The 26641-nt window shown below is 33.9% G+C and overlaps 10 protein-coding genes across 16 annotated transcripts; 5 read left to right on the forward strand and 5 right to left on the reverse strand.

The window, feature by feature from the left end:
- The first annotated feature begins 79 nt into the window (after nt 1–79).
- On the forward strand, nt 80–1930 carry LOC123014934 (alpha-L-fucosidase-like). The gene is made up of 5 exons (XM_044414256.1): nt 80–457; nt 508–646; nt 700–806; nt 857–1668; nt 1728–1930. Exons 1-5 carry the CDS (start codon nt 262–264, stop codon nt 1830–1832), a joined length of 1359 nt encoding a protein of 452 aa, XP_044270191.1. The 5' UTR covers nt 80–261; the 3' UTR covers nt 1833–1930.
- An 824-nt stretch (nt 1931–2754) lies between these two features.
- On the forward strand, nt 2755–4555 carry LOC123014933 (alpha-L-fucosidase-like). The gene is made up of 7 exons (XM_044414254.1): nt 2755–3056; nt 3108–3246; nt 3296–3402; nt 3449–3811; nt 3860–4000; nt 4047–4354; nt 4404–4555. Exons 1-7 carry the CDS (start codon nt 2852–2854, stop codon nt 4503–4505), a joined length of 1365 nt encoding a protein of 454 aa, XP_044270189.1. The 5' UTR covers nt 2755–2851; the 3' UTR covers nt 4506–4555.
- Nucleotides 4556–5841: 1286 nt separating this feature from the next.
- LOC123014928 (alpha-L-fucosidase-like) lies at nt 5842–7961 on the forward strand. Of its 2 annotated transcripts, none has more exons than XM_044414245.1 (7): nt 5842–6076; nt 6222–6497; nt 6548–6689; nt 6737–6843; nt 6897–7397; nt 7450–7760; nt 7810–7961. In XM_044414245.1, the coding sequence occupies exons 2-7, from the start codon at nt 6257–6259 to the stop codon at nt 7903–7905; spliced, it is 1398 nt and encodes a 465-aa protein (XP_044270180.1). In that variant the 5' UTR covers nt 5842–6076; nt 6222–6256; the 3' UTR covers nt 7906–7961. The 2 variants fall into 2 exon arrangements, with proteins under 2 accessions (XP_044270180.1, XP_044270179.1); XM_044414244.1 differs by lacking the exon at nt 5842–6076 and adding an exon at nt 6078–6147.
- A 505-nt stretch (nt 7962–8466) lies between these two features.
- LOC123014936 (ribose-phosphate pyrophosphokinase 1) lies at nt 8467–21672 on the forward strand. Of its 3 annotated transcripts, none has more exons than XM_044414260.1 (6): nt 8467–8580; nt 17454–17658; nt 17772–17955; nt 19247–19312; nt 20083–20640; nt 20695–21672. In XM_044414260.1, exons 2-6 carry the CDS (start codon nt 17456–17458, stop codon nt 20785–20787), a joined length of 1104 nt encoding a protein of 367 aa, XP_044270195.1. In that variant the 5' UTR covers nt 8467–8580; nt 17454–17455; the 3' UTR covers nt 20788–21672. The 3 variants fall into 3 exon arrangements, with proteins under 3 accessions (XP_044270195.1, XP_044270194.1, XP_044270196.1); XM_044414259.1 differs by lacking the exon at nt 8467–8580 and adding an exon at nt 16712–16851; XM_044414261.1 differs by lacking the exons at nt 8467–8580; nt 19247–19312 and adding an exon at nt 16714–16851.
- LOC123014929 (cytosolic non-specific dipeptidase) lies at nt 9231–12067 on the reverse strand. 2 transcript variants are annotated; one of them, XM_044414248.1, is made up of 6 exons: nt 11906–12067; nt 11122–11292; nt 10391–11071; nt 9918–10338; nt 9617–9868; nt 9231–9564 (listed from the first exon to the last, which is right to left on the reverse strand). In XM_044414248.1, exons 2-6 carry the CDS (start codon nt 11154–11156, stop codon nt 9517–9519), a joined length of 1437 nt encoding a protein of 478 aa, XP_044270183.1. In that variant the 5' UTR covers nt 11157–11292; nt 11906–12067; the 3' UTR covers nt 9231–9516. The 2 variants fall into 2 exon arrangements, with proteins under 2 accessions (XP_044270183.1, XP_044270181.1); XM_044414246.1 differs by lacking the exon at nt 11906–12067 and adding an exon at nt 11437–11607.
- LOC123014926 (E3 ubiquitin-protein ligase RFWD3-like) lies at nt 13059–15130 on the reverse strand. Its single transcript, XM_044414241.1, has 2 exons — nt 14954–15130; nt 13059–14870 (listed from the first exon to the last, which is right to left on the reverse strand). The coding sequence occupies exons 1-2, from the start codon at nt 14979–14981 to the stop codon at nt 13171–13173; spliced, it is 1728 nt and encodes a 575-aa protein (XP_044270176.1). The 5' UTR covers nt 14982–15130; the 3' UTR covers nt 13059–13170.
- LOC123014940 (ubiquitin-conjugating enzyme E2-22 kDa) lies at nt 15527–17332 on the reverse strand. 3 transcript variants are annotated; one of them, XM_044414269.1, is made up of 6 exons: nt 17127–17332; nt 16936–17063; nt 16509–16661; nt 16382–16464; nt 16165–16328; nt 15527–16115 (listed from the first exon to the last, which is right to left on the reverse strand). In XM_044414269.1, exons 2-6 carry the CDS (start codon nt 16996–16998, stop codon nt 15979–15981), a joined length of 600 nt encoding a protein of 199 aa, XP_044270204.1. In that variant the 5' UTR covers nt 16999–17063; nt 17127–17332; the 3' UTR covers nt 15527–15978. The 3 variants fall into 3 exon arrangements, with proteins under 3 accessions (XP_044270204.1, XP_044270203.1, XP_044270202.1); XM_044414268.1 differs by having other exon boundaries at nt 17119–17331; XM_044414267.1 differs by having other exon boundaries at nt 16936–17330.
- Nucleotides 21104–22800, reverse strand: LOC123014938 (metallophosphoesterase domain-containing protein 1). The gene is made up of 4 exons (XM_044414265.1): nt 22262–22800; nt 21946–22210; nt 21668–21894; nt 21104–21326 (listed from the first exon to the last, which is right to left on the reverse strand). The coding sequence occupies exons 1-4, from the start codon at nt 22536–22538 to the stop codon at nt 21199–21201; spliced, it is 897 nt and encodes a 298-aa protein (XP_044270200.1). The 5' UTR covers nt 22539–22800; the 3' UTR covers nt 21104–21198.
- Nucleotides 22801–22903: 103 nt separating this feature from the next.
- LOC123014942 (peptidyl-prolyl cis-trans isomerase-like 1) lies at nt 22904–23712 on the reverse strand. Its single transcript, XM_044414276.1, has 2 exons — nt 23445–23712; nt 22904–23395 (listed from the first exon to the last, which is right to left on the reverse strand). The coding sequence occupies exons 1-2, from the start codon at nt 23522–23524 to the stop codon at nt 22948–22950; spliced, it is 528 nt and encodes a 175-aa protein (XP_044270211.1). The 5' UTR covers nt 23525–23712; the 3' UTR covers nt 22904–22947.
- Nucleotides 23631–26601, forward strand: LOC123014925 (endoplasmic reticulum mannosyl-oligosaccharide 1,2-alpha-mannosidase). The gene is made up of 7 exons (XM_044414240.1): nt 23631–23881; nt 23936–24425; nt 24473–24621; nt 24673–24861; nt 24908–25095; nt 25140–25431; nt 25478–26601. The coding sequence occupies exons 1-7, from the start codon at nt 23804–23806 to the stop codon at nt 25835–25837; spliced, it is 1746 nt and encodes a 581-aa protein (XP_044270175.1). The 5' UTR covers nt 23631–23803; the 3' UTR covers nt 25838–26601.
- Nucleotides 26602–26641: the final 40 nt, after the last annotated feature.

The raw sequence follows: 26641 nt of genomic DNA on the forward strand, positions 1-26641 counted from the left end.
CCATAATTTTGCCGCTCACTGTAGTTTTTTTTATTAAATAAAAGTCTGTTACACACTATTACACACTTAAATCATTTTCATCCCTACTTCCTGATGCAAAGGTTAATTAGTTCTTGTCTGTTTTTACAAGTGTATATGAAATAAATAATACTCTTATAGATAAGAAAATAATATTTTATTTTTGATAACAATTAATAAGTGGTGTCAAACAATAATATAACAAACAAAATTTACAGCAGACCCGTTCATCAAACTCAAATCATGTTTTTCAACGTGTTGTTAATTTTATATGGCATACAAATTGCTTCAAGTGTGAAATATGAACCAACGTGGGAAAGTCTTGACGACCGCCCCTTGCCAGAATGGTACGATAAAGCAAAAGTTGGAATTTTTCTCCATTGGGGTGTCTATTCAGTACCCAGTTTTGGAGGCGAATGGTTCTGGAATCACTGGGAAAGTACGTAATCCCATTTATAATAATGTTGAATCAACAATAATTACTTTCAGGGGGTGACAATGACACTGTCGAGTTTATAAAAAAAAATTACCCACCAGATTGGACTTACCAAGACTTTGCCCCGCTATTTACTGCCGAATTTTACGATCCATTCATGTGGGTAAACCTTTTTCTGAAATCTGGGGCCAAGTAGGTATAAGATTAAAAAGTGTATTCCCTGAAGTTTAAAATTTTTTTATTAGGTATATAGTCTTGACAAGTAAACACCACGAAGGATATACCTTGTGGCCGTCAAAATATTCATTCAGTTGGAACGCCAATGATGTTGGCCCCCATCGTGATCTTCTAGGTTTCTATTCTTGAAGAAAAAAGATATTAAAAGTTGATTCTTACTTCTAGGTGATCTCGCGAAGCGAGTTAAAGCCAGAGGTCTTCATTTCGGGGTTTACCACTCCTTGTTCGAGTGGTACCATCCCCTGTATCTACAAGACAAAACGAATAATTGGAACACTTCTGATTTTGTTGACTTGAAAATAATCCCGGAAATGAAAGAACTGATCACCACTTATGAACCGGAAGTGCTCTGGTCTGACGGAGAATGGGAAGCTCCTGATACCTACTGGAAATCCAAAGACTTCCTTGCCTGGCTTTATAACGAAAGTCCCGTGAAAGACGTTATTGTGACTAACGATAGATGGGGAAGTAACACGATGTGCACTCACGGCGGTTTTTACACTTGTTCTGATAGATACAATCCAGGTTTTTTATTACCACGCAAATGGGAAAATGCAATGACTGTGGACGGACCTTCATGGGGTTACAGAAGGAATGCCATGATTTCTGACATTCTGACTCCTTCTGAACTGATAACGACACTTGTGGAGACCGTTAGTTGCGGTGGAAATATCCTTATCAATGTTGGGCCGACCAAAGAAGGCACAATTTCTCCAATATTCCAGCAACGATTAATGCAACTTGGGACATGGTTATCAATTAATGGAGACGCAATCTATGACAGTAGTCCATGGACTGCACAAAATGACACCTCACCAGCTCCTATATGGTATACAGCTAAGAATGAAACTGTATACGCAATAGTCTTGGAATGGCCTACTAAAAATGTTGTAACCTTACAGCATCCGGATATTATTAATTTTTTTACACAAACAAAACCATCAGTCACGCTTCTAGGAAATGATGAAACTCTGTTGGTAATTTGATGTTTTTTGTTATCGGATTTGAATCATCAATTAAATGAATAATTTTTTAGAGTGATCCTAGTGATACCCAAGTAACTGTGACTTTACCTGATAAAGCAACAGTTGCAAGTGAGTGGGGCTGGGTCCTTAAAATGGTGCCCACAAATACTATATAAAAATAATTACAACAAATTTCAAATACAATATGTAATGTAAATACTGTAATAAGAATAACCTTTCGTAAAATAAAAAAATACAAAACACCTTAAGCACCTTCAAATGGGTTATTACTTATTAGAAAATGGTGGTGTATTATGGCTTTTAATAGCGAAAATGAAAATTTACAATGCAGAATGCAACTCTTTGGTAGAGTATAGTTCAGCCAGAAAAAATCCCGTTTGCACGATCGGGAATCTGTTACCAAAAATTTTTTTTACAGTTTTGCTATGGTAATTAAGAAAAATCATCTTAGGGGCAATATCAAGTCATAATGTACGTGAATTTAAATAAATTAAATTTAAGTAAATTTAAACAAAATAATTTGAAAATCGAATGCTTTTTTAGATCTTCAAAATTTGATTTCCACATTTTGTAAGAACAAAAACCAATATTTTGAAACGAAGAAGACTGACAAAATTATTGAAGTGGTGATTAATAAAAATAAATAAAATACATCTATTTTCTATCACATATTGAGCGAAGAATAATTTTTAAAATTGTAAAATATTAACTACACAACATTCCCTGAGTTAGAACTGTTTTTTCTACAAATACAATTCACGTAAACAAAATAATATGTATTTCTAAAAGTTACTTATCTAAATTATTGAACTTTGAACGAATAACATTGAGAGCAAGAACTTAAAAATTAATTCAGTTATAATTTTGTTTTTTTTTCTGTCTTCTTTAATTTAATTCCCAGTTTGTATTCTATTTCTTTATGATTTTAGAAAAATTAGTTCCGATTTGTATGATCAAATTAGCTCCGTCGTCTCCACGTTTATATTATTTTGCAGTTTCTTATCAATTTTTTTTGGAAAAATTGTTGATAACAGTCGATTAATATTCAATAGGTATCAAGTAGTATTTTTTGGTAACAGTTAAGTGGTTGTATAGATAGCTGTCGACGACCCTAATCTTATTATTACACACAAATCACACAACAAAAGCAAGCTGATTACTGGGATGCACAGCCATGGTCTCGTACAATGTGCTCTTGTTTTTGCTACTTTCGTGTGCACTGAATCAAGTTTTCAGTCAATATGAACCAACTTGGGACAGCCTTGACAGTCGCCCCTTACCCGACTGGTACGATAAGTCAAAAATAGGAATTTTTCTGCATTGGGGAGTTTACTCAGTTCCAAGTTTTGGAAGCGAATGGTTTTGGGAATTTTGGAATGGCAAGTAATCTCTCATAATTATACAGTGCACCAATTTGTACTAATTTCTAGAGGGAAAAATTGAATATATCAATTTTATGAAAGAAAACTATCCACCTGATTTCACCTATCAGGATTTTGCAAAAGGCTTTACGGCCGAATTTTACGATCCTGACGAATGGGCTGACTTGTTTGCCAAATCTGGGGCGAAGTAAAACCACAAAGCTAGATTACAATCAATTTTAAAATTATTTTTGTAGATATGTTATCTTGACTAGTAAACATCACGAAGGCTATGCTATGTGGCCTTCAAAGTATTCATACAGTTGGAATGCTAATGACGTTGGGCCCCATCGAGATCTTCTAGGTTTGCTCCTAACTTATAGTTTCTTATTGATTATTGAAAATTTTAGGGGACCTTGCTACAGCTATTAGGAATAAAACAGACCTCCATTTCGGGTTGTACCACTCTCTGTTTGAGTGGTTCCATCCTCTTTATGACAATGATCGGGCAAATAATTTCACAACTTCGGAATTTGTCGACTACAAAATAATACCAGAAATGAAAGAACTAATTAACACTTATAAACCGGAAGTTTTATGGTCGGATGGAGACGGAGAAGCTACTGATACGTATTGGAAGTCAATGGAGTTTCTCGCTTGGCTTTATAATGAAAGTCCTGTGAAAGATTTTGTCGTGACAAATGATAGATGGGGGAGTAACGTTGACTGCAAACATGGGGGTTTCTTTACTTGTGCTGACAGATACAACCCTGGTTAGTTTCCTCAAGTTACACAACTTCACAACTCAATAAATATTGTAGGTCATTTGTTGCCTCACAAGTGGGAAAATTGCATGACTGTAGATAAAAAATCTTGGGGTTATCGAAGAAATGCAGATCTCGATGAAATTCTAACGACACATGACCTTATTACCACTCTTGCAGAAACAATCAGTTGTGGAGGTAAATCTAAGTTTTGGAGTTATAAAGTTTTCATCACTCTGTTTAGGCAATATTCTAATAAATGTTGGTCCGACCAAAGAAGGAACAATCATCCCAATTTTCCAAGAACGTTTACTAGATCTTGGAACTTGGTTGTCTGTTAATGGTGACGCAATATACGAAAGCAGTGCATGGAGTGTTCAAAACGATACTTTGACTCCTGGAGTGTGGTATACAGCTAAAGATCCAGTGGTATATGCAATAGTTTTAGACTGGCCAAAGGATAATGTTCTAAAACTGGGATCAGCAGCTCCTCTGTTTGCTAAGGCTAACACCGAAGTTACTATTCTTGGAAATGAAGATATCAAGCTTTCAGTATGACAAATTGTAAAACATGATTTTGTTTTAACGAAGTTTTTCTTAGGCTGAAGTAAAAGATGACCAAGTGACCGTAACTTTCCCTGACAGAGCGTCCACTGTCAGTGAGTGGGCTTGGGTACTCAAAATTACACCTAGTTCTAAATAATTTTTGCGTTGATGTGACAATAAATGTTTAATAAATCTTCTTAACATAAATATAAGTAGCCATAAATTTTTCAAATAAAAAAAATACTCAAAATCGGGCATAAAATATTGCGTCTCAAGATTTATCTAAATAACAGGATGAGAGAAACTTTAATGTAGTAATGATAACTTCAATTTCTATAAAGTGAAAAATATTCTTTAGGTATTTTTCAATACATTAAAACCGGGGATAAATTCAGAGCTTCTCATTTCATCATTACAAAAAGTCCAAATAGAAGTTGAAGTACCAATAATAATGTAGGATAATAAAACATTTTCGAACCATTAAGTTCTTAAAAACTCAAACAAAAATTTTCTTTTTCTTTCTTTTTCAAAAAAGCTACTTTAATATAAAGTCAGCAGCGGTCGGGATCAGTAATTGTCGTCACAAAGTTTCCGCAGTGAGTAAAAAAAAACAATAAGATTTCATCACCATATGTACAATTGGTGGTTCGACATTTTTGAATTCCTATGTGTAAAAAGTTAAAAGGATAGTGAGCTGATATCCATAGCTAAAATAAATTAGTTTAACTGCAAAATTTTTCGAGTTGTTATGTTCTCGTTTCTTTAGTTATTTAAGGCATAAATATTTTAATATCTTATAATAATCCATTTTCGTTTAAATCTACCACAACCTACGTTGAGCATAACATTTATGGTGTATACGCCGAGTAATATAAAAATACATAATAGGTACTTCAATTTCTGATAAAATAAAATTTATATTTTATATCCCAAGAACACTATAGCTAGGTATATCTATTCTTTTAACTAGGTTCATTTTTCTGTCAAACTGTTCAACTTCAGATTCTGCTTAATTTTTTATTTCGAATAACTTATTTTTAAGCAAGTAGCAGTTCAATTATAGGAAAACAAAAAAAAAGAGTAGTATAATACGTTTCCTACTCTTATTTCTTAGAAATGAAAAATTATAAATTCGTCTTAATATCTTTTATCATTATTATTAAGTTTTAGTTTTTACAACAACTTGTTCTTCAAATATTTGCAATGCTGTTTAAAAAATAAATTAGAATATTTATAATTTTGCAAATTTATAACCTAAAACGGTATCACTTTAAGTGGATAGATATTTTGACAATTATAAAAAACGTGAAAAATTTAAAACATAGAAACCGTCTACGAGTATAATTATTTATACATTACAACAATTACTTGTCGAGAATTATAGAGACGAAAAACTGTTTGAAGATGTTATAAATTATTTATTAAAACAAACTTTTACATGTCAACCAGATTTGGAATAAAATTTCTGACTAGATATAATCAAACGTGATTAGAATTCAAACATCAATATGTTATTGTTTGAAAACTGTTGTGTTTTTTAAACGTTACAATCAAATGTAACAAGGTTTCATAAAATAATAAGAGATAAATTGATACGATCTATTGAAAAACAATGTGACAACAACAAAGAACCGCATTAATTAATAGAACAAAAATACTCAAGATGTGTTATCTCTTTACGTTTATTGACGGTCAAGGACTGCAAACAGAATACTAACAATTTATCGTGTAAGTACTTCAGTTATTAGTACGATAAAGACAAAATAAAACCAGAAAATTTGAGCTCTGCATGAACTCTTGTATGTAAATAATGTTGAAAAAAGAAACACATGACGTAGCCACTGAGTTCACAAAAGTGATTAACATGTTGCAGGTCATTTGCTATCTAAAATCGCCAGTCGTTTTAACATGAATCAAAATTTGTTGTACTGTTTATTGCTCACGATATTCACCGGTAACATAGTAGCAGCAAACAACCCCCAAACTGTCGAAGTACCTAGAAATGCCCGCTATCAACCCACATGGGACAGTTTGGACACCCGCCCTATCCCATCATGGTTCGACGAAGTCAAAATCGGAATTTTTCTTCACTGGGGAGTCTTCTCCGTTCCGAGTTTTGGGGGAGAATGGTTTTGGGCAGATTGGAAAAGTAAGACTTTTATTAAAACATTGCAACAAATTCATTCACCTTGTTGGTAGGTGAAGACTCAGGAGAGTATGTAGACTTCATTGAAAAAAATTATCCCCCCGGTTGGTCGTACCAAGATTTTGCGAAGGATTTCACAGCGGAATTTTTCGACCCAGATGAGTGGGCGGAACTGTTCAAAAAAGCTGGAGCCAAGTGATTATTTTTGAAATTTGAAATTGCGCTAATAATATAAATTCTAGATACGTGGTTCTCACTAGTAAACACCACGAAGGCTACGCCTTGTGGCCCTCGAAATACTCTTTCAGCTGGAATGCCCAAGACATCGGACCTCATCGCGATTTAATCGGTCCCACATACACATTTCAAAATTTTTCAATAACGCTTTTTGTTTTTTTACAGGTGATTTAGCAAAAGGAGTACGAAATAAAGGTTTAAGATTTGGCCTATACCACTCGCTTTACGAATGGTTTAATCCTCTATACCTTTCTGATAAGAACAATTCGTTCCAAACTCAAGAATTTGTCAACAATAAAATGTTGCCGGAGATGTATGAACTTGTCAACAATTATGAGCCTTCAGTACTTTGGTCTGATGGTGATTGGGAGGCAAATGATACCTATTTCAGATCCACCGAGTTTTTAGCTTGGCTTTACAACGAGAGTCCAATCAGAAATGAAATTCTCGTTAATGATAGATGGGGAATAGGGATTCCGTGCAAACACGGCGATTTTTATTCCTGCAAAGATAGGTATAATCCGGGAGTCTTGCAGTCTCACAAATGGGAAAATGCAATGACGCTTGACAAAGAATCATGGGGGTACAGAAGAAATGCTAACATAACGTCATATCTTACAACACATGAATTGATTCAAACTTTGGCCGAAACAATTAGTTGCGGAGGTATATTATTGCTGTAGAGGAGATTTGTAATGAAAAAATGAATTATTTCTAGGAAATCTTCTAATAAATGTTGGGCCAACAAAAGAAGGCACTATTATACCAATATTTCAACAACGATTGACAGATTTGGGAAACTGGCTTTCTATAAATGGTGAAGCTGTCTACAGTAGCAAACCGTGGACGGTGCAAAATGATACTCTAACACCGGGAGTTTGGTATACGACCAATAGATTGTTAGATACTGTGTACGCAATTGTTTTACAATGGCCAGACAAAAATGTTCTTGAGTTGGAATCAGTACATGAGCTTTTTTCCGATTCTAAACAAGTCGTTACCATGCTGGACAGCAAATCGGAATTAAAGGTTTCTATTTCATAAGTGTGTTTGCAAGGTGTTTTATTCAAATTTTTAGTGGAATATCGACGCAAAAACTGTGAGCATCCAGTTTCCAGATAAAGCGACGGTGACCAATCAGTGGGCTTGGGTCTTGAAAATCGTCAAAGTGTAACAAAAATTTGAAAAAGTACTTTCCTGTTTAGAATAAAGAATGAACGTTTTTTAGCAGTTATGTTGTTTAATTTTTTTTTTAATTTCAAGACAAATATTCTTCATAAATATGTAGTATTTTGACTATGTAATATTCTAATCAGACATCGGTGACGTTTTTATAGAAGTCACTTGCTTAATTTTTTATTTAAATAATAACTTAAATAATAATTATATTATAATAATAATTTAAATAATGACAGATTCCTAAAGAATTAAATCTTTAGTTTTAATATTAATTGATGTGTCTATGTACCTGTTAGAGTAAAGTGGAAAAAAAAACATTAAATCTGAAAGCAAATCGAAACCACATCCGGTACTAAGCAGTTTATTTTTTCAATGTGTGATTTCCTTGTATTTTAAGTTTGTAGAATTTGTAAATTACCACAACTTATACAATTTATTATTCTGCCGTCATATGAGTACAACTGGTTTCAACATGTGTGCATAATTTGTAAAATGAAACGTATCACGTTCTTAACTCTTTATCTGAAATTATTTGTGAAAAATGATACAAAATAAGATAAACCTGACGATTTCGCAGAAATTACAAATATTTGTATTTAGTCTTTGATGTCTCGTTACTCTCGTTTAGCTTGTGGTGGTGCATACTGCATATACTAGCTCGAAAAATTCGGTAAGTACACTTTTTTTTGTAAATAACACTTGTAACTTGTAACTGATTATAAATCTTGTTGTTGAATTAAAGTTTTATTTAATTTAGTAAAATGTGCTAGAACATAAATCCATGTAGAAGTTTTTTATTAAGAAATAAACTTTAAGTGTGTGCACAAGTTTAAAGTGACGATATATTTTTTTTAATAAAAACACTTCTAGCGATTTAGTCCATAGAAGCAACCGAAGGGTTGCTAAAAGATTTAAACAACAACATTAAAACAAAATTTACCTTCCAAAATAGGTTAAAAGTTTATCACCCGTTCATTTTAAAAAATATAATATACAGAGTTTTCCGTTTTTATTGTTACAAATTTAAACAGATGATTAAATTCAAAATTAAGTTCGTTTTACTGTTTAAGACGCCCGTGGTTAAAAAAATTGACAACTGAATGCGTTCAGGGGTTTATCAACTGTACCAACTTTTGCAATTTTATCTATTTTGCAATATTAGGAAAATCCCACTAAAGAACGCATCTCTTTTAGAGGGTGTAGCACGAACTGAATAAATATTAACATAATAGGTATATTTGAAATATCTATTACGTACATATTATGTATTTCGAATCAAAAAAATAAAAAATGTAGTTTAACGATAACTAAAAACAGTGCTATTTTGATTAAGCTTTAATTATTACATACATCAGTTCTTATAAAAACATCAGCATCTTAGTATATTTTTTTAATATTGGCAACCCTTTAAGCGTCTTTAATACTTCCATTTGTAGCAATTGAAAAATAGAAAAATATAAATTTTTATAACTAACAATAAATGCAGAATTCCCAGACAAATAAAATGGTTACCACTTGGATTCACTTATTGATATGCTCTATTTTTGTTCTTCATATAAGTTTATCAAAAACAGGGCAATGCCTGAGAAATCTGACCTTGTATAGTTTACTGCAACTGTCCCACTTCGTAAAGATAGGCACCCAACAGCTTGGTCTAAAACAAGTAAATTTGACATTTGTTATTTCTCCCTGTTGCTTCAACTCACTCCTTCAATATAATTTCTCAAATCGATTTTCTCATTTTGCGAATGAGCACCGTCGTCACCTGCACCAACAGGCAACAAGATAACATTCTTTCCTGTTGCTTGTTGGAATGTTAGAGTGACAGGAATCGATCCGCCCTCACGAGTAAAGTCGGGTTCAACTTTATACACGTGTTTGGTGGCTTTAAGACCAGCAGTGTAATGAGGGTGGGTTGGGTCCTCAGTCCAGGGGTTACCACCATCAGTCATGTAAGCCTATAAAACACATAAAAACTAAAATGACTTTTAAAGTTCAAAGTGTTACCTTCATTGTGTTAGGACTTCCATATTCTTTCCACTTCTTCTCCAGATAAGCCACCACGCATTTTTCCACTTGAGCTGGCTTCTGATTGGGAACAATTCTGATTGAAAACTTGCCAATTACTTTTCCTGGAATGACAGTTTTGGCTCCAGGCTCAGCAAAAGCCCCCTCAATGCCGTGGAGAGACAAGGAAGGGTAGCGCCATCTGTGCATCAAAATTTGCTCTTTCTGCTCATTATGCAAGAGACGATTGCAACCAATGTCGCCCCGATAATCGTTCACATCAAAATCAATTTTTTTGTAAATGTCATGTTCACCCTCCATTAGAGGGGCTACATCATCGTAGATTCCTTCTACTTGAATTCTGCCATCCTTGTTGACTAAAGTACCCATAAGGTAAACTAAATCAGTCATCGCTTCATGGCTGTAAAAACCCAAATAGATTTTTTTCCTATTAACAAATAACGGTGACTTACACAGTGCCCCCAAATACTCCACTGTGCAAGTCCTTAGCGGCACATTGCACCTCAATGAAGAAATAACAAACCCCTCTGAGCCCATAAGTGATGCAAGGTTTCTTAGTCCCCAACCAATAATTATCAGAGATGCAAACATAGTCAATATTTGACAAAAATTTCTGTTTCTCGCTGTGAACCAACTCGTCCAAACCCACACTCCCCGATTCCTCCATTCCCTCAAAGATAAACTTGACATTGACTGGAATATCAATCCCCAAGTTTTGATAACACTCAATAGCGTGTAACCAGCACAAGACCGGCCCCTTGTCATCTGACGACCCTCTCCCATACAACTTTCCAGATCTTTCAGTCAAGACAAAAGGTTCGGAATCCCAACCGTCCTCTTTGAGGGCAGGCTGAACGTCCAAATGTCCATAAATCAGAACAGTTTTCTTCTTAGGATCATTGCCCAAAGCACCAAACACCACAGGGGGCAAATCAATGACTTTTCCATCAGGCAGGGTTTGTTTTCCCAATTCTTTGATTTCAGTTTGAATATTGAGTTTCTGCATGCGGTCTTTAGCCCATTCGATCATTTTTCTTATTTCGCCCCGTTTGTGGGGCCATGCCGACACGGATTGAATAGCAACGGCATCGCGGAGGTTAGTTATGAACTTTTGCTTATTTTTATCAATTTCACTGTGAAAGTGAAACAGGGGTTAATCTGGATTCGGAAGACTTTCACTTACCTAAAAAGTTTTGATAATGGCTCCGGAAGAGACATGTTGCTGGCTTTGTTAATAAAATTAAAATTGAGGTTATTATTATGTTATTGTCCACGAAGGCTAGATTTCTTCTGATGACTTAACACTTAACCACCAAAGATTTTATATTCTCGCTTGTCAGTGTCAATCAGTGGTCTGAAAGATCAACAATTTTATATCACTTGTGGTTGTTTTTTTACCACAGAAGATAGGCAAATGGTAAATAATTACTTATTTACATAATAAATACAGTAGGTACACAAAAAAGATAAAAGGAAAATAAAAATGTTGACGACTTACTGATTAATTTTTAAAATCTACTCTGAAGTCCACTTTGAGAGTACCAATTTTTCAAAAATTTGAGACAGAAGCGGTTTAAAAAAAAATTTTAGTAGCAGAACAAAATACTTTTTAAGTAATGAAAAAACAAAAATAATTGTACAACTGACAGTAATGGTAATGTCACGGATGTCAGTCAACAAACTGTCAAATTTATATCACAAAAACCATTTCCCGGTTTTTTTAAATTTTAGAATCTCTAACGACAGTTTTAGAATAAAAGTGACTACAATACATAATAAATTCGGCCTCCCATCATATAAGTACCTACTATTTTAAGTTTTGGATTTTTTCGTCAAAATATGGTAAAAAGTAAAAGTTTTTATTTCTGAAAATAGGAAGACAGAGTAAAATATTTAGTGTCACCAACATTAAAAACCTTCAAAACGTATTTATTCTAAGATTCCTGTGTAAAGTAAGACCTACTCACCTACTAGCTGTTCCGTTCCGAAGAAAAAGTCAGGCACTGCGGCTATCAGTAATAAAATATAATATTTACCTAAAAAAGTATTAACTATGGTACTAATATAGCCACTGTTATCAGAAAGATAGCTGAGCGCTCTGGTGCTGGGTCCCACCCACCACAGATAAATTTTCATCAGTTAAAAACCTATGTAATAAACAAGGTTATTACAGAAATCAAGTAATTAACTGCAATTATTTATAGATTAGATAGATAAATGATAAGAGTTTGGGGATTTTCCCATTATACCTAGTTTTATCTCCACATATTCCTCCCTAAATTTAAAGTGGAAATAATAAGTATATTTAGGTATATTTACATTAGTTTAATGTTAATTCGGAAATAACTTGAGTATTTGGCCACAGGGGAGTTAATTAAGATATACTCGTACTTAATACTGATAATGGCTCAGAGAATATTATGCCTTAAAACTTAAACTCTTCTAGCATTTTTATTAAGTGGAAAAACAGATTTTTTTATATCGGTAAAAATGGTTTTTCTCACCTACCTACACTGTTCTACATATATCGTATCCTCTTCAGTTAATTCTTTTTTATGATATACATAATTTCAGTTTTTATTATTTTTTAATATACTCGTACTATATTCGTATTTAAAGAAAAATCCGTTACAAATAAGAATTTTTAAGGTAAAATTAATGATTTAGATGAAAAGAAGAAACAGTTAAATATAAGCAGTGTTTAAGCAAAATTTTAAAAAAATATTTCGTGGTATTTTTACCTCTAACAAACAATATCGTGTATTACATATTTTAAATTAAGTAAATAAATGGAATAGCGCTAAAAGTTTGCGTAAATTATGTAATTTTCTCGGTAAAATATATTTTAAAAAGGATAGTAACAAGATAAGATTATCAGTAGCCTTTATGAAGCACGTATTCTTAGTACAATTTGATTGTTGTTGTAGAATAATGAACGATTTACTTTATCTTAAGCAAAGTACTTGAAATTAAGTTGTCGGACATTTTTGTAGAATAATAAACATGAATGGTAATTTTATTTAAGGGTGTAGAGCGTTAACAAAACATTTATTAATTATTAATAATATTCTTAACAAACAAAAATTGAAAGAAGCACAAGGAGAATTAAAACTTCCGATGTATAATAAAAATATAAATAATTTATTGAAAAAAGTATGTTTGAAATGTGATTAATAACAAAGTTTTTATTAAGAAGTGTAATTACTTAAAACAATAAAACTTTAATAACCGACTAGGCAAATTTGAAAAATTCGAGTTTCTTATCAGTCAACGAAACCAAAAAACTACCATTTTGATTCTGGAACCCTTTCAGATCTAGAACACTCTCATGAGCGGTAACAGAGCAAACCTTTTGTCCGGTATTGATACTCCATAAAAACACACTTTTACAATTCTCCTGATGTGCAGCAACATAATCACTCGTATGAGACAAAAAACATGACTTTGATAGCAATTTTTGCATGCCGCCTCCTTGAAACGTATGCAGAATATTACAGTCAATTTTATCTTCATTTTTCTCCAAATAACTTAAAGTATGTCTAGCGTACGTAATGCGACTATTGGGCCTAGAAGACACTAACAATTGCTTTGTGTTTGCTTGATATTTCATTGAAACGAATGGTCCCTCTAAGGAAATTGGATGTCTTCTGTACTCTCCATTCACGTTCTCGTAAAGCCACAGAGAGTTTAATTTGCACGAAACGACGCCTCCTTGCGCCAAAGTCTCCCCCGGGGCCGCCGGGATGGACGCCACTGACACCACCGGCGACATGTCCCCCTCAATGGAAAACGTAGAAACCGCTTCAGTCAATTGTCGAATGTCGTATTTAATAACTGATCCTGCTTGGGTCCCCACGTATAACTCGTAAGGGTTGTTTTCGTCCCAGCAGCACGACCATAGGGGCATCTGATGGGTGAATTGGTAAAGAATCGAGTTCTCGTGGTTATTTATGACTTTAAAAGTCTTGTCCATGGAAGCCGTAAGAACCCAGTTTTGTTCTTTATGGAAACAAATGTCCCTAATTTGCAAAGTGTGAACTGGAATAAATGCGATTGTTCTGTAATCGGAAATATTAATTTTCTTCAAACCAAAACCGGCGAATAAGTTAGTAGGCGACTTCATTGAAGCCATGAGTAAGTCCAATTCGCAGCGTGCGTCGAAGACTCGACTGCCCCCGAATTTGCAAATTTCCATCGCCTTATCCATGTACAATTTTACGCGTTCCATCATCGGTTGGTTAAAAGTAGGAACATTATTTTGTCTCGTAAAACTACTCAACTGAGTCTTAAGTTGTGCTATTTCGTGCTTCAGCAACTGCTCGCGGTAGACGCACGTTGCCAGTTCAGTCTGGAATTTATTCCTTTGTTCTATTACTGTATCTAATTGTTGTTTAATATTGTCTAATTCCGTGGTGTCTATGGCGGTTAGTTTTTTGGCGTATATAAAGCGAATATCATGCTGGCGCGCCTTTTCCTTGCAAGTTGGACACGACTTCTTCGTATTCTGGTCTAGCCACCGAGATATACACTGGAAACCGAACAAATGCCCGCATTTGAGGGCACATATCCTGTGCGAGCCAGTGTTCGTCCACTCGTCCAAACAAATGGGGCACACAGAGCCGTCCTCTTCGCGTTCCTCAACCTCATATGTGCGCTTTCTGGAGGTTTGAATGGGTTCGTTGGAATCGTTATTTTGGTTACTTTCTTCGTCAAAATTCTGCACTGATTCTGCAGGAGACAGCCTTTCGATTTCGTTGACTTCAACTATGTTTTGTGGCACAATCGGGAACTCTACTACATTGTGGTTGTTAGTTCTTACATTATTATCAACATTTATTGCTACTAAAGCTAAAGGATGAATTTCCTCCAACGGTGGTTGCGATATTATTTGCATGGGAAATTCCTCAGAGCCTTCAACATCCATCTCATTTTCTGAAACGTATATTAATACTTGTTAAAATTGAAATAATGATATTTTTTATGTACTGAGAATAAAATAAGTATTTTTTGTTTACCTCCGTGATTGTAGTCATCCAGGTTCATTACTTTTTTGTCGTTTTTTCAAATAAAAATTTCCGACATAACCTCAAAAAACTATCAACTGTCAAATGGCGGCGTCAAACTCAAGGACGTTTCAACGTCAACGACCTTCACGTCTTTGCGTAATCTGAACTTTTGCACATTTCTCATAATAGAACCACAAAAAAAAACAAAACGTATCAGAAAACAATGTTTTAAGAGAATTAAATATTTTTTGTAACCACAAAAAATAAAGACAAATGAAAATTGATCTTTGATACAATTAAAATAATTCACTATTTTAAACTTGTTGAAATCAAAAATAGGTAAACGATTGTTACAATTATTGAATTTGAAAATCAAATTTAAAGTAGAGCATTGAATTTTAAAATATGAAAAATGACCTTCCATAATTGTTACTTATGTTAATAATCTGTTGCATAATAAATGTATTATTGAGTATTAAAACGCGATTTCTATTTTTATTAAATATTTGAGGATCCCAGGGAACTATCTTCAAAGATGTGAATTGCTCTTGAGGGTTGTAAACTTATCTTTGTTCTTGTATATTCAAGATTAAAATTTTATTTAACAGTATATTCAATCGCCGATTTACAAATTAAAACAGTAACTCATTGGAAAGTGGTTATACAAAGCATTTCATTCAATTACCATACTTAAAGTGCTAAAAACTAATCTGGTTTTCACTAGCAAGAATAAAACGTAATTAAATGAAAGGCTTTGTAATAAGAAACGGTAAGCAGTAACATCATTAAATTTCAAACACCAATGACAAAATTAGTTTTGTAAGAGCCAAAATAAACATTTTACATAATTATTGAGACATAATTAAGTGCAAACATTCCTTTTTTATTCAAAATTTAAACGCGCCTCATTTGTACACCTTCAAAGTAATTTGAGTCGGTAATCTATTGAATAAAAAATTATAACTGCGTATCATAATAAACTGTAGGAAAAGTGTAGAGAGAATATAGTAAAATGGCGGATTAAAAATAGTTCACTAACTAAATAACTGTTCAGTTGCTCTTTCTATATCCCAATTATACGAAGATAATGCGACCCGCGCTTGATGTTCTTCCACTCCCATATCAACTAGCCTTTTAATTTTATCGTCACATTCTTTATTTACGTGAGGACCTGCAAACAAAACGTCACGCCGTCCTAATTGCGAATTACATAAATATACCGCCTGCATAAACATTTGTCCAATGTCTGGCTGTCATTTGAAACATTTCTATATTTTCTTTAAACTGTTTCGCTACCACAGCGTCTTGTGGGTCATCTGGTTCTGCGGCTGAAAGTAAAGCTTGCAGTGATAATAACACTGTTCTCAATGTCATAGCTGCAGCCCTACAATTTTTAAGCAAGTTTCAATCATTGAAATTTGTTAAATATAAGATTACCATTGGTCCTTTAAAATGTCTAAGCAGATTGCGCCTGTTACAGATGATATATTGGGATGCCATATTTTAGTAATGAACCTGACCTGTTACAAACTTAGTAAATTTTTTGGTAAATATTGTAACTTACCTTGGGTGGATTGAAAGGGTATGTTTCAGGTACTTTAATCTCTAATACAAAAGTGCCCCCTTCATATGCTGTATCTGGGGGTCCTGTAATTTCTCCTTTGAGTTCTGTATAACTATCATTTAAAAGTTCCACTTTGATGGCACATTTTGCTACCTAAATTTTGAACAAACATCATCATGTTAGCCGAGTTTGTTATTTGTTACGAAATGACGTTATTGTGTGATAACCCCTTCAGATTTAATTTATGTCAGGGGGCAATTTTCAGTACTTAATCAATAATTTTACTTTCGAGTACTGACAATTTCAGTGTGAAAATTAGATATGTCTGAGGAAAACGAAGATGGTAAGTACCGTTTATATATCGGAAATAGCGAAAGTAACAAACAATGACATAACAGAAAAATAGTTGTGTTTGAGAAGTTCCTACCTCTTCACTTTTAATAACCTCTTTAAACTCTCGCCTTATTCTTTGTGCTGCTATGTTAGCCATTCTGATGGGGAAGTTCCTAAATGCAGGATAACGAGTAAATCAACATAACAGATAAAACCGTAACTCTAAAAAATAATAATTTGTTGACAAAAGTAAAAAATACACTGACTAAAGATCGACTTTCACACTTTTAATTTCTCACTGAAGTTAGGCAAATTATGAAATGCTAAATGAAGAAATGTCACTTGTTTTCAATAGCATTATAGCCAACTTTACGAAAGTTATGCACCTGCCAAATCGGCTAAAATCTTCGCAAATATTCAAGGATTTTATCTTCCACCGTAACAATAATGACGTAAGCGACCTCCCCTCGCGATTTTTGTTGACAATTTCGCAGATATTTTCAACGGAAATCTTCGATAAGCAGGGAGTATTTCGTCAGAAGGTTTATCATTCTGGAGCGTTGTTTGCCGATAACATTAGACCCCGGTTCTGATTGGCTGAGCGTTTTGCAGTTATGCCCGTTTCCCAGCCCGTACGTGCTAAAAGCTTGTTGCGGGCAAAGTTGGAAAAGTCTTCGTTGATACTCCAGAGCAGAATGCCGAACATTAAAGTCTTCAGCGGGACTTCTCATCCTGATCTTGCCCAGAGGATTGTGGACCGACTGGGGATCGACTTGGGCAAAGTGGTAACGAAGAAATTCAGTAACTTGGAAACATGGTGAGTAGGCTTTGGGATTGTACAGTTATTTACCGGTGACAGTAAGGAACTTAACTAATTAACAGCCCTTAAGAACAGTTAAAACATGACTTAAATTGCGATTTAATTTTTAGTGTTGAAATTGGGGAATCCGTCCGTGGCGAAGATGTATACATCGTCCAGTCAGGAAGCGGGGAAGTTAACGACAACCTGATGGAACTTCTTATTATGATAAACGCATGCAAAATTGCATCCGCAAGTAGAGTCACTGCAGTCATTCCATGCTTCCCTTATGCCCGACAAGACAAAAAGGACAAGGTAAGTACACAATTTAAGCAATTGTGTACCTGCACATGTGTAGATAACCTAGAAACCACGTGACTTTGTATACATCTGCAAGCGGGTTTATAGAGACTGTAGTTTTGGTTTTTCAGTAAATTAGGGTTTTGGTTTTTCCTATTGGATTGGCAAATAATGGAGCACCTAGTTTGATAGTTGGACAAGCTTAATCCGACCATGTAACTTATTAATTTATATCAATTTATATACCGTTAAGTTGTCATACGTCATCTAAAGTAACACGTGGTTAAGAGGGCACCACCTCCGCTACTTAAGTATTTTCAATACAAGTTTGCTTGTACTTAAAAAATATGATTTATGATTTGTTAAATAAATCATAAAGGTCTTTTATTGGAATATTAGCAAACTTACAAATACCCTATAAATGCCATAAAACAGCTGTATTCAAGAGCAATTTGGTCAAAGTAGACGTCATTCATCAACATTAACTTTTTAATTTTTTTAATACCTTTTTATAACCACAATTATTACGTACTTTTTGCTTTTAGTAATGCTTTTTTTGATGAAATAAGTCACTATTTTTGTTTAAGTTACCACAAAAATAAATGCTTAATAAATAAAAAAATATTCTTGGTAAAAAACATGCAGTTGTTTTTATGATTTAGTAATTTTTGCCTTACTCGTACAGCAAAACTACTTTTGCTTTTGATCTTGTTCAGTCGACGAACTAACAGTTTCCTCAAATTAATTAAGAATATATTTTATTACCTAATTAGTATAACTTAAAAATAGTTGAAATGGTCAGAAATACGTCAGTAAGTTCAGGTTCATGTCAGTTTATAAATTGATAACATCGGAATGTTTAGCGAACTGCATTGCTTTAGGTTGTTTTGTATTTCAAGATTAGCTGTAATTAATATAAAAATATTGTCTAACAAAAGGTGAGAGAGCAGTTGGAAAAGATTCAATTTTTTACTACAAAAATAAATTTAGTTCAGTGTTTATGAAGCTCAAAACATTTTATGAGTTTTTTTAACGAATTCTAAATAACGACTATTTTGGTAGAACTTATATCAAATTTATTCAAAACTCTTCACTCTCCAAACACCTGTTTTTCATTATAGATTATTTTTGAAAGAATTCCGTTTTTTCTGTCGACAATTTTCCATTTTTTTTATGTAATTATTTATTCGTTACGAAAATAGAAACTAATTTTAATTTGAATCAGATTTCAAAAAAACTGCATTTTGATTAGAATAAAGTAGAATTACATTTTCATACACACTTACCTGATACGAAATTATTTTAGCCTGCGAATAAAAATGACGTCGAACGCAACGTGGAAAAATGGAAGTCTATCGAATGGAAATTCAGGGTAAAAATTGTTAAATTTTGTGAATGTTGCAGGGGCTTATTGGGAAAGTGTCGTCTGAATATCATGTTTTTTAAGCCAAATAGCAGTGTCTCCAAAATTAGAATAGCTTTCCTTATTTGTACGTCGTTAATAATACTAATTGGTTACACTGATATACAAAAAAGTTATCTCACATTAATACAGCGTTACAGATGTCGTAATTAATAGTAACTAAAAACTGATATTACCAAAAAGGGAACAATGTTTCCTGGAAGTAATTACAACATCCTATTAGAAGAAACGCTGTATGTAACAATGTTCAGAGGCCTAAAATACGAGTTTTTGGAACTGCATGCGAGGATTACAATATGAAGGGGAAACATACTATTATGAAACTATCTTTACAATTACATTGACGAAATAGTCATTATTATTATCATTTTTCTTGTAACAAACATTCAGGGAGTCAAAAGTCAACTTTTGTTTATCTGTTTATTGTTTTTCGATGATTGTTGAGTAAAAACTTATCATCTGAAAAATGATGTAATCTATGATCTTGAAATTTGTTATTAATTAATTTTTGCATATTGAAATCACACGATAAGGGGCAAATAATAATACCCAAGTCTGACTAACCCGACATGACATTTTACTAATTGTAAAACTAGCTAGTTTGCTTGGGAAATTTTCGTCTAGCTTCTAACATATTGGTGCATTTGCAACTAGGTATTAGCGTTTGTCCCTTGCAAATGAACCCAATGCATGCCAATTTGAAACTTTGTCCTCAACAGAGTCGGGCTCCAATCTCGGCCAAATTGGTGGCAAACATGCTCTCAGTGGCCGGAGCCGATCACATCATCACTATGGACTTGCACGCATCACAAATTCAAGGTTTCTTCGACATCCCGGTGGATAACTTGTACGCCGAACCGGCAGTGTTGAAATGGATCAAAGAAAACATCGTCGAGTGGCGAAACAGTATAATAGTGTCACCTGATGCCGGAGGCGCTAAAAGAGTCACGTCTATCGCCGATAGATTGAATGTGGAGTTCGCACTTATACACAAAGAGAGAAAAAAGGCCAACGAAGTGGCCTCGATGGTTCTCGTAGGAGACGTAAAAGACAGGGTTGCTATTTTGGTTGACGATATGGCCGATACTTGCGGCACGATTTGTCACGCAGCTGAAAAGTTGACCGAAGCTGGGGCTACGAAAGTCTACGCAATTTTGACTCATGGAATATTCTCCGGACCTGCCATTACTAGGATTAATAATGCGTGCTTCGAAGCCGTGGTTGTCACAAATACTATTCCTCAGGATGGACATATGAAGGATTGTTCAAAAATCCAGGTGAGTGTCACACTTGAATAATAATTATTTACCATTTTGACAATTTCTTTTTAGTGCATTGATGTGTCTATGATGTTCGCCGAGGCGGTGAGGAGGACACACAATGGCGAATCAGTATCGTATCTATTCTCGAATGTTCCTTATTAACCGATTTTTATTATTTTCAATAATAAAAATTATAGGTTGTACTGCAAATCCTCAGAAGTAGAGAAATTTTATTGTTCTTTTTTCATTATAATAATCGAATTTGAAACAATTAATTTGTTAGAGATAACTTATTTTATTTCTAAAAAATCCTAATTTGGACCTTTGTGGTTGCATGCCATATTATGTTTTAAAACATTTTACACTAATTACATTAGGTTCCTTCTTTGCAATAAAATTTTATTTTTAATTATTTTAAAACGATCTTGTAGTTTATACAATTTTGGCTTATACTTGTATAAGAAATAAAAGACAGGAGCTTTCTCTATACGCTTTTTTTGCAAATTATTTTGTATAAAAAACTTAAATATACACAATAAATAGATATAAAAGCTGTTTTCAATTGATCCTAATCTAGTCTTTACAGTGGCCTTCAGGTAAAGGAACGTCAAAAACTATAGGTAAATTTTTCGGAATATAATTAATATCACATGTTGAAGCGTTGATATAGATGATTTTTCCATCAGAGAATACTCCATAATCTGGGGAAATAAAACGCAGCAATAGTCTCTTTTCTTGGTATCACAAAGTAAAGATGAACTTGAAATTTATCTAGTTACTATACTAAATCAAAGAAGTTATTGCTAAGGTTTTCGGTTTATTCGTAACTATATTACCGGATAACCCAATTATGAATATTAATAACGGTAACAGCTTTAATCATGAAATTTGTGTAAGAAAAAAATAAGACAAGATTTATTAATAAATCAAAATGTCGGAGAAAACTTCTTTAAATTAGTATCAACAGTTGTAAATCAAATAAATAGTTAAGCAGTTTTATGTATTACGCAACAACAACTGACTGACAATAAAAATAACTTGCCTTCATGTATGTGCCCAAAAACGTGATATTTGGGTTTGACCCTTTGTTGCACTGTTGTTAACAATTCTACACAGCCGGCCCTGACTCCTGAGCAAACCAGGTCCCCAAACCCTAGAGGAGGTGTATGAGTAATTAGTACATCTACATCATTTGGAATCAAATTCCACTTAGAGAGACACTCTTCACCTCTCTCTAAATTAAAAGCCCAACCACCAAATTCTGGTTGCCTGAAATTGTTTTGATCAATTTTTATCCATTTACGATATTTATGAAATTACCAAGGAGTACCATACAGTTTGATACCGTAAATATCGATACTTGAATCTTCCAAATAGGTGCAATTTGTTAAATACTGCCTGATGTTATCAGTATTTACTGCATCACTTATGTTATCTTTAGTATTGCCATAATTGGGGACTTCATCTTCAAGTGATCCAGTGTGTCTTGAACTTACCGTTTTTTTGAAATAATCTGAGAATTTTTTATCAAAACTCAACTCGTGATTGCCGCTGATTACAATCTTGTGTTTGTGGGGCAACGACACTAAAAAGTAAGCAAATAAAATGATAAATTTCTTTATTCAGAAAAACTCACCTAGCCATTTATTAAACTGTATAACTTCCTCTTTTTGTCCACATTTCGTAAAGTCTCCTGCGTGTATGAACACATCACCGTCAGGTACGTCAAATACCACGTTTCTTATAAGAGAATGAGTGTCACTCATGCAAACAAATCTTACTTTATTTGGCTCAACAGGTTTTGATGGTGTCTTAACATTAAGCTTGATAATTTTTTGGTTCTTTGATATTTCCCTCCACGCTGCAGTAGGATTATTTGTTAGCTTATGGACTGGAATACTGCCGTTCTCCATCGCTTTGTTACTTTTTCGAAGCACAAAATTACACAAGTTCCAAGGACTGGTTATAAATATCAGGCTTAAACTAATTATCTAGGGTGTGATTTTACTGTTAGTGCCTATGAGTCGTCGTCAGAAAACATTTTGCAAATGTAATTGGGCATAATACGATTATTATAAGCTTAATTTCTTGTAAAACCCAGTTTAAATTTTTACAAGCATTTTATTGACAATCTGCCATATGGATTTTGACAGGTAAGGTGTCTACTGTCTAGTGACTTTGTTTTTTTTTAAGTTTATGTTCTAAAATGTATTTCTAAGCATTAAAAAATTCAAAAAAGAAATGTTTTTTGTCGTGTTTTAAGAAATAAAAACAATTGTTTGTTTGGATTTTTTATTAATATTTTCACAATATAAAAACCAATTAATTCTTAATTACTTTTCCTCTTATTATCTTCACTTCGTCAACAGGTCTATCATTTTTATCAGTTTCTACCAATCCTATCCTCTTCACGACATTCATTCCTGATTGAATCCTCCCAAAAATAGCATGTTTTCCATCCAACCATTGCGTAGGAGCCAAAGTGATAAAAAACTGTGAACCGTTAGTATCAGGGCCAGAATTCGCCATCGATAAGATTCCAGCTCCGCTGTGTTTCAATTCCGGGTGTATTTCATCCTTAAACGTCTGTCCGTAAATCGAAAGTCCTCCTTTACCTGTCCCAGTGGGGTCCCCACCCTGTATCATAAAATCCCTTATAACCCGATGAAAAATTGTGTTATTGTAATAACCTCTCCTGGTCAATTCTGCAAAGTTTCGACACGTTTGAGGGGCATGTTTCCAGTAAAGCTCAATTGTGATTTCACCCATTCTATAAGAAATTAGGTTAGTTTTAAGAAAAATGGAATTCAAAAGCTTACGTTGTCTCAAATGCCACGAATGGGGGTTGCCACATTTTGTCTGGAATTCCGGACTGATTCATACCCTGAACGGCCAACATTATGCTTATTTTTCAACGTTTCAACGTTACAAATTGGAGGTTAGAAACACTTCTTCTAAAAGGCGTAAACATCTACTAGTGGTTTTCGTTTAATTTTTGTTTCGTGTTGGTACCTCATGACAGGTGTTAAATTTTTTTTGACAGTTCTGCCATAACTTTCAATTTCTGTTTTGTGTGATGTGTAAGTGAGTTAGAATAAATTTGTTTCTCGTCCTGTGCGAGTTTTATAAGTAAGTAGTTCCTCTTTAACAATGTTGGTGTGTTAAAATCACCGTAACAATGGACCATGTCGCTCTTGATGTATCTGGTACCAATGAAAACATTCATGATAGAAAAAGAACGAAAAGCTTAAAAAGGGTAAATTAACTCGACAAATTCATGAATCAGAATAACAGCCTCGTGTTCTTTTAGCTCTGGAATCAGTTATCAAAATGTCAAAGGAGCTGTATTTACACAATAGTCATAGTGTTAACCCTCACTGTATTTTACTTAGTTTCAACTGAATCCGAGAAAACACAAATAAGCATAGCAGAGAACACAAATGAAAACAAAAAGGAGGTACTAAATAACATCAGAAACGACCCCAGAGACGTTGATACAGTATTCCATGATAATGACAGTGAGGGTCAAGTATTAGAAGAGCCTGGGGGTTTGGAGGCTGAAAATAACAGAAACCAGGTTTTGTTGCCGCCCAAAGTTTTGAAAAAATTTACAGGCCCCACAACGGCGCGCCAGGAAGCCGTGGTGAAAGCGTTTAAGCATGCTTGGCAAGGATATAAACAATTTGCATGGGGTCATGACCACTTAAAACCCATAACTGAGGGTTACAGTGACTGGTTTGGGCTTGGTTTAAGCATTGTTGACGCAATCGACACCATTTACATAATGGGCTTAACAAAAGGTTTGTGTATTACGTTTGCATGTTTTTTATTTAACCAAGAATTTTAGAATATAAAGAAGCACGTGAGTGGATAGAAAAACACCTACATTTTGATGTGAACCGAGACGTAAACTTATTTGAAGTAACAATACGAGTCTTAGGAGGCCTACTTAGCATATATCACCTTACTCAGGATAGGATGTTTATCACTAAAGCTGTAATATTGATTACTTTTATAAAATTTTACGTCCCTAAGAGTGACTTTTAGGTTGATTTAGCTGACCGATTACTGCCAAGTTTTGAATCAGAATCGGGGATTCCCTATTCTGATGTTAATTTATTTACAAGGAAAGCTCATGCACCCAAATGGTCACCTGACAGTAGCACATCTGAAGTTACCACCATTCAGTTGGAATTTCGGGATTTAAGTAGAATTACTGGAAATCCGAAATATGAAGTAATATCACTTTTTTTTTCAACGTTTTTTTAAAATATTTTTACAGAACGCTGTCTCTAAAGTGTCATTTCATATCCACAATTTGGAAAAGAAAGATGGTCTGGTTCCTATTTTTATCAATGCCAATACTGGTCAATTCAGATCTTATGCAACAATTACTCTAGGAGCCCGCGGGGACAGCTATTACGAATATTTACTGAAACAGTGGTTACAGACTGGGAAAACAATCGATTAGTAAGTTGGAACACTAATTTTCAATTTTTATAAAGTTGAGATAGTTTAAGGGATGATTATGTGACGAGTATAATGGGTGTTGAGAAACACTTAACAAAAAGAACCGTCCCTAACGGTTTTCTCTTCATTGGTGAATTGCTAGTTGGTGGAAAAGATTTTAAACCGAAAATGGACCACCTAACGTGTTATTTGCCAGGAACTTTGGCCCTTGGGGTACACAATGGTCTTCCAGAAAGTCATATGAAACTAGCAGAAGAATTGCTTAGCACTTGTTATCAAACATACGCCCAACAACCCACATTTCTAGCACCTGAAATCACGTATTTTAATATCCAGGTGAGTTTCATGCATTGTTTTTGTTTTATGTTCATGTTGGTTTTAGGGTGAAAACTCCAACGATATGTACGTGAAAACCAACGATGCGCATAATTTACTAAGGCCTGAGTATTTGGAAAGTCTTTGGTATGTCTACCAGCTTACTGGTAATAAGACGTATCAGGATTGGGGATGGCAGATATTTCAAGGATTTGAGAATTATACTAAAGTGAAAAACGGCTACACTTCCATTGGAAATGTGAAAAACCCTCTAAATGTTAGACCAAAGGATATGATGGAATCATTCTTTCTTAGTGAAACCTTAAAGTATTTATATTTGTTATTTAGTGATGATCCGAAATTGATAGACTTGGATACATATGTTATTAATTCGGAAGCGCACCCTTTGCCTATATACTCATCGTGATTTTTTTGTGTAGGTACATGCAATTCATCTAGTCGATTTTACAATGGACATGTTTATTACATGTCTTGATTAAAAATTGCTGTTTTTTGAGGAGGGGATTTATTAGTGTAAACTTTATTTTGTTAGTGAGATTTTAAATTCCATATAAAAACTTGGAAAACAAGGTTCTGTTTTGTTTGGATTATCACCTGTGTAGTATAAATGGGCCAGTATTTCGGGCTATTTGTTCCTTTATCACAAGGATGTACTTATGATTAAGTAAAAATTGATATCGTTTAAACATTTGTCAAGTAGAAATGTGTCATTTTCCACTCTAAGACTGAGTAAAATTGGGTTTGATATTACAAAAATTGACTTCCTAATATTAAGTGGTAAATTTTATTTTTATACTTTTGTTTAAATTTGACTTGACAAAGTATTACCGTTTTGATGTATTTGTTTCGCAGTGTAATTTAAAAACTTGTTGATAGGAAATGTAACATGAAGAATAGTTCATTGTTGTACATTGTGTTATTTAGTTTATTAGGGCAAGAATGTTAATTTCACTGTTGGATATGACATAGGAATTCGATGGTAGAATTGCACGCTTCTGAGTGTGTTTGTTTATTGGACGTGCTTAAAAGATTTTGTTTTTTTCGGTTTTTATACACAAACATTCAACTCAGTAGCTTGTTTAGAAATTACATTAATTTGTAACACCGATTTTTGTGAGTAAAGTATTACACTTTGTAGAGACGATTATTAAATTTTTACTCACATTTCAATGGTTTCATAATTAAATCTGTAATGTAATGTGTCTTCTGG

The sequence above is a fragment of the Tribolium madens genome, unplaced genomic scaffold, assembly GCF_015345945.1.
Source record: "Tribolium madens isolate multiple individuals breed KSU strain unplaced genomic scaffold, Tmad_KSU_1.1 Scaffold_97;HRSCAF=244;Tcas5.2_LG3a, whole genome shotgun sequence".
In the NCBI taxonomy this organism is placed as follows: Eukaryota; Metazoa; Arthropoda; class Insecta; order Coleoptera; family Tenebrionidae; genus Tribolium; species Tribolium madens.

Bases quoted from the DNA above. Each gene is read 5' to 3' on its own strand.
- LOC123014934 (XM_044414256.1), top strand. From the start codon at position 262: ATGTTTTTCAACGTGTTGTTAATTTTATATGGCATACAAATTGCTTCA. The intron at 807-856 runs GTTTCTATTCTT...TCTTACTTCTAG, and splicing joins CCCCCATCGTGATCTTCTAG to GTGATCTCGCGAAGCGAGTT. The intron at 1,669-1,727 runs GTAATTTGATGT...ATAATTTTTTAG, and splicing joins GAAATGATGAAACTCTGTTG to AGTGATCCTAGTGATACCCA.
- LOC123014933 (XM_044414254.1), top strand. From the start codon at position 2,852: ATGGTCTCGTACAATGTGCTCTTGTTTTTGCTACTTTCGTGTGCACTG. The intron at 3,057-3,107 runs GCAAGTAATCTC...ACTAATTTCTAG, and splicing joins GTTTTGGGAATTTTGGAATG to AGGGAAAAATTGAATATATC. The intron at 4,001-4,046 runs GTAAATCTAAGT...CACTCTGTTTAG, and splicing joins AGAAACAATCAGTTGTGGAG to GCAATATTCTAATAAATGTT.
- LOC123014928 (XM_044414244.1), top strand. The intron at 6,844-6,896 runs GTCCCACATACA...GTTTTTTTACAG, and splicing joins ACCTCATCGCGATTTAATCG to GTGATTTAGCAAAAGGAGTA. The intron at 7,761-7,809 runs GTTTCTATTTCA...TCAAATTTTTAG, and splicing joins ACAGCAAATCGGAATTAAAG to TGGAATATCGACGCAAAAAC.
- LOC123014929 (XM_044414248.1), bottom strand. From the start codon at position 11,156: ATGTCTCTTCCGGAGCCATTATCAAAACTTTTTAG. The intron at 11,072-11,121 runs GTAAGTGAAAGT...TCACTTTCACAG, and splicing joins CCATTATCAAAACTTTTTAG to TGAAATTGATAAAAATAAGC. The intron at 9,565-9,616 runs GTGAGTTGAAGC...TACTTGTTTTAG, and splicing joins TGAGAAATTATATTGAAGGA to ACCAAGCTGTTGGGTGCCTA.
- LOC123014926 (XM_044414241.1), bottom strand. From the start codon at position 14,981: ATGAACCTGGATGACTACAATCACGGAG. The intron at 14,871-14,953 runs GTAAACAAAAAA...TATACGTTTCAG, and splicing joins GGATGACTACAATCACGGAG to AAAATGAGATGGATGTTGAA.
- LOC123014936 (XM_044414259.1), top strand. From the start codon at position 16,830: ATGTCTGAGGAAAACGAAGATG. The intron at 16,852-17,453 runs GTAAGTACCGTT...AGCGTTTTGCAG, and splicing joins GTCTGAGGAAAACGAAGATG to TTATGCCCGTTTCCCAGCCC. The intron at 17,956-19,246 runs GTAAGTACACAA...AAATTATTTTAG, and splicing joins GACAAGACAAAAAGGACAAG to CCTGCGAATAAAAATGACGT.
- LOC123014940 (XM_044414269.1), bottom strand. From the start codon at position 16,998: ATGGCTAACATAGCAGCACAAAGAATAAGGCGAGAGTTTAAAGAGGTT. The intron at 16,662-16,935 runs GTAGGAACTTCT...TTCAAAATTTAG, and splicing joins AGGTTATTAAAAGTGAAGAG to GTAGCAAAATGTGCCATCAA. The intron at 16,465-16,508 runs GTAAGTTACAAT...AGTTTGTAACAG, and splicing joins ACCCTTTCAATCCACCCAAG to GTCAGGTTCATTACTAAAAT.
- LOC123014938 (XM_044414265.1), bottom strand. From the start codon at position 22,538: ATGGAGAACGGCAGTATTCCAGTCCATAAGCTAACAAATAATCCTACT. The intron at 22,211-22,261 runs GTGAGTTTTTCT...CTTACTTTTTAG, and splicing joins ACAGTTTAATAAATGGCTAG to TGTCGTTGCCCCACAAACAC. The intron at 21,327-21,667 runs GCAAGTTATTTT...TTATTTCCCCAG, and splicing joins TTTTGGGCACATACATGAAG to ATTATGGAGTATTCTCTGAT.
- LOC123014942 (XM_044414276.1), bottom strand. From the start codon at position 23,524: ATGTTGGCCGTTCAGGGTATGAATCAGTCCGGAATTCCAGACAAAATG. The intron at 23,396-23,444 runs GTAAGCTTTTGA...AATTTCTTATAG, and splicing joins TTCGTGGCATTTGAGACAAC to AATGGGTGAAATCACAATTG.
- LOC123014925 (XM_044414240.1), top strand. From the start codon at position 23,804: ATGGACCATGTCGCTCTTGATGTATCTGGTACCAATGAAAACATTCAT. The intron at 24,622-24,672 runs GTAATATTGATT...AGTGACTTTTAG, and splicing joins GGATGTTTATCACTAAAGCT to GTTGATTTAGCTGACCGATT. The intron at 25,096-25,139 runs GTAAGTTGGAAC...AAGTTGAGATAG, and splicing joins ACTGGGAAAACAATCGATTA to TTTAAGGGATGATTATGTGA.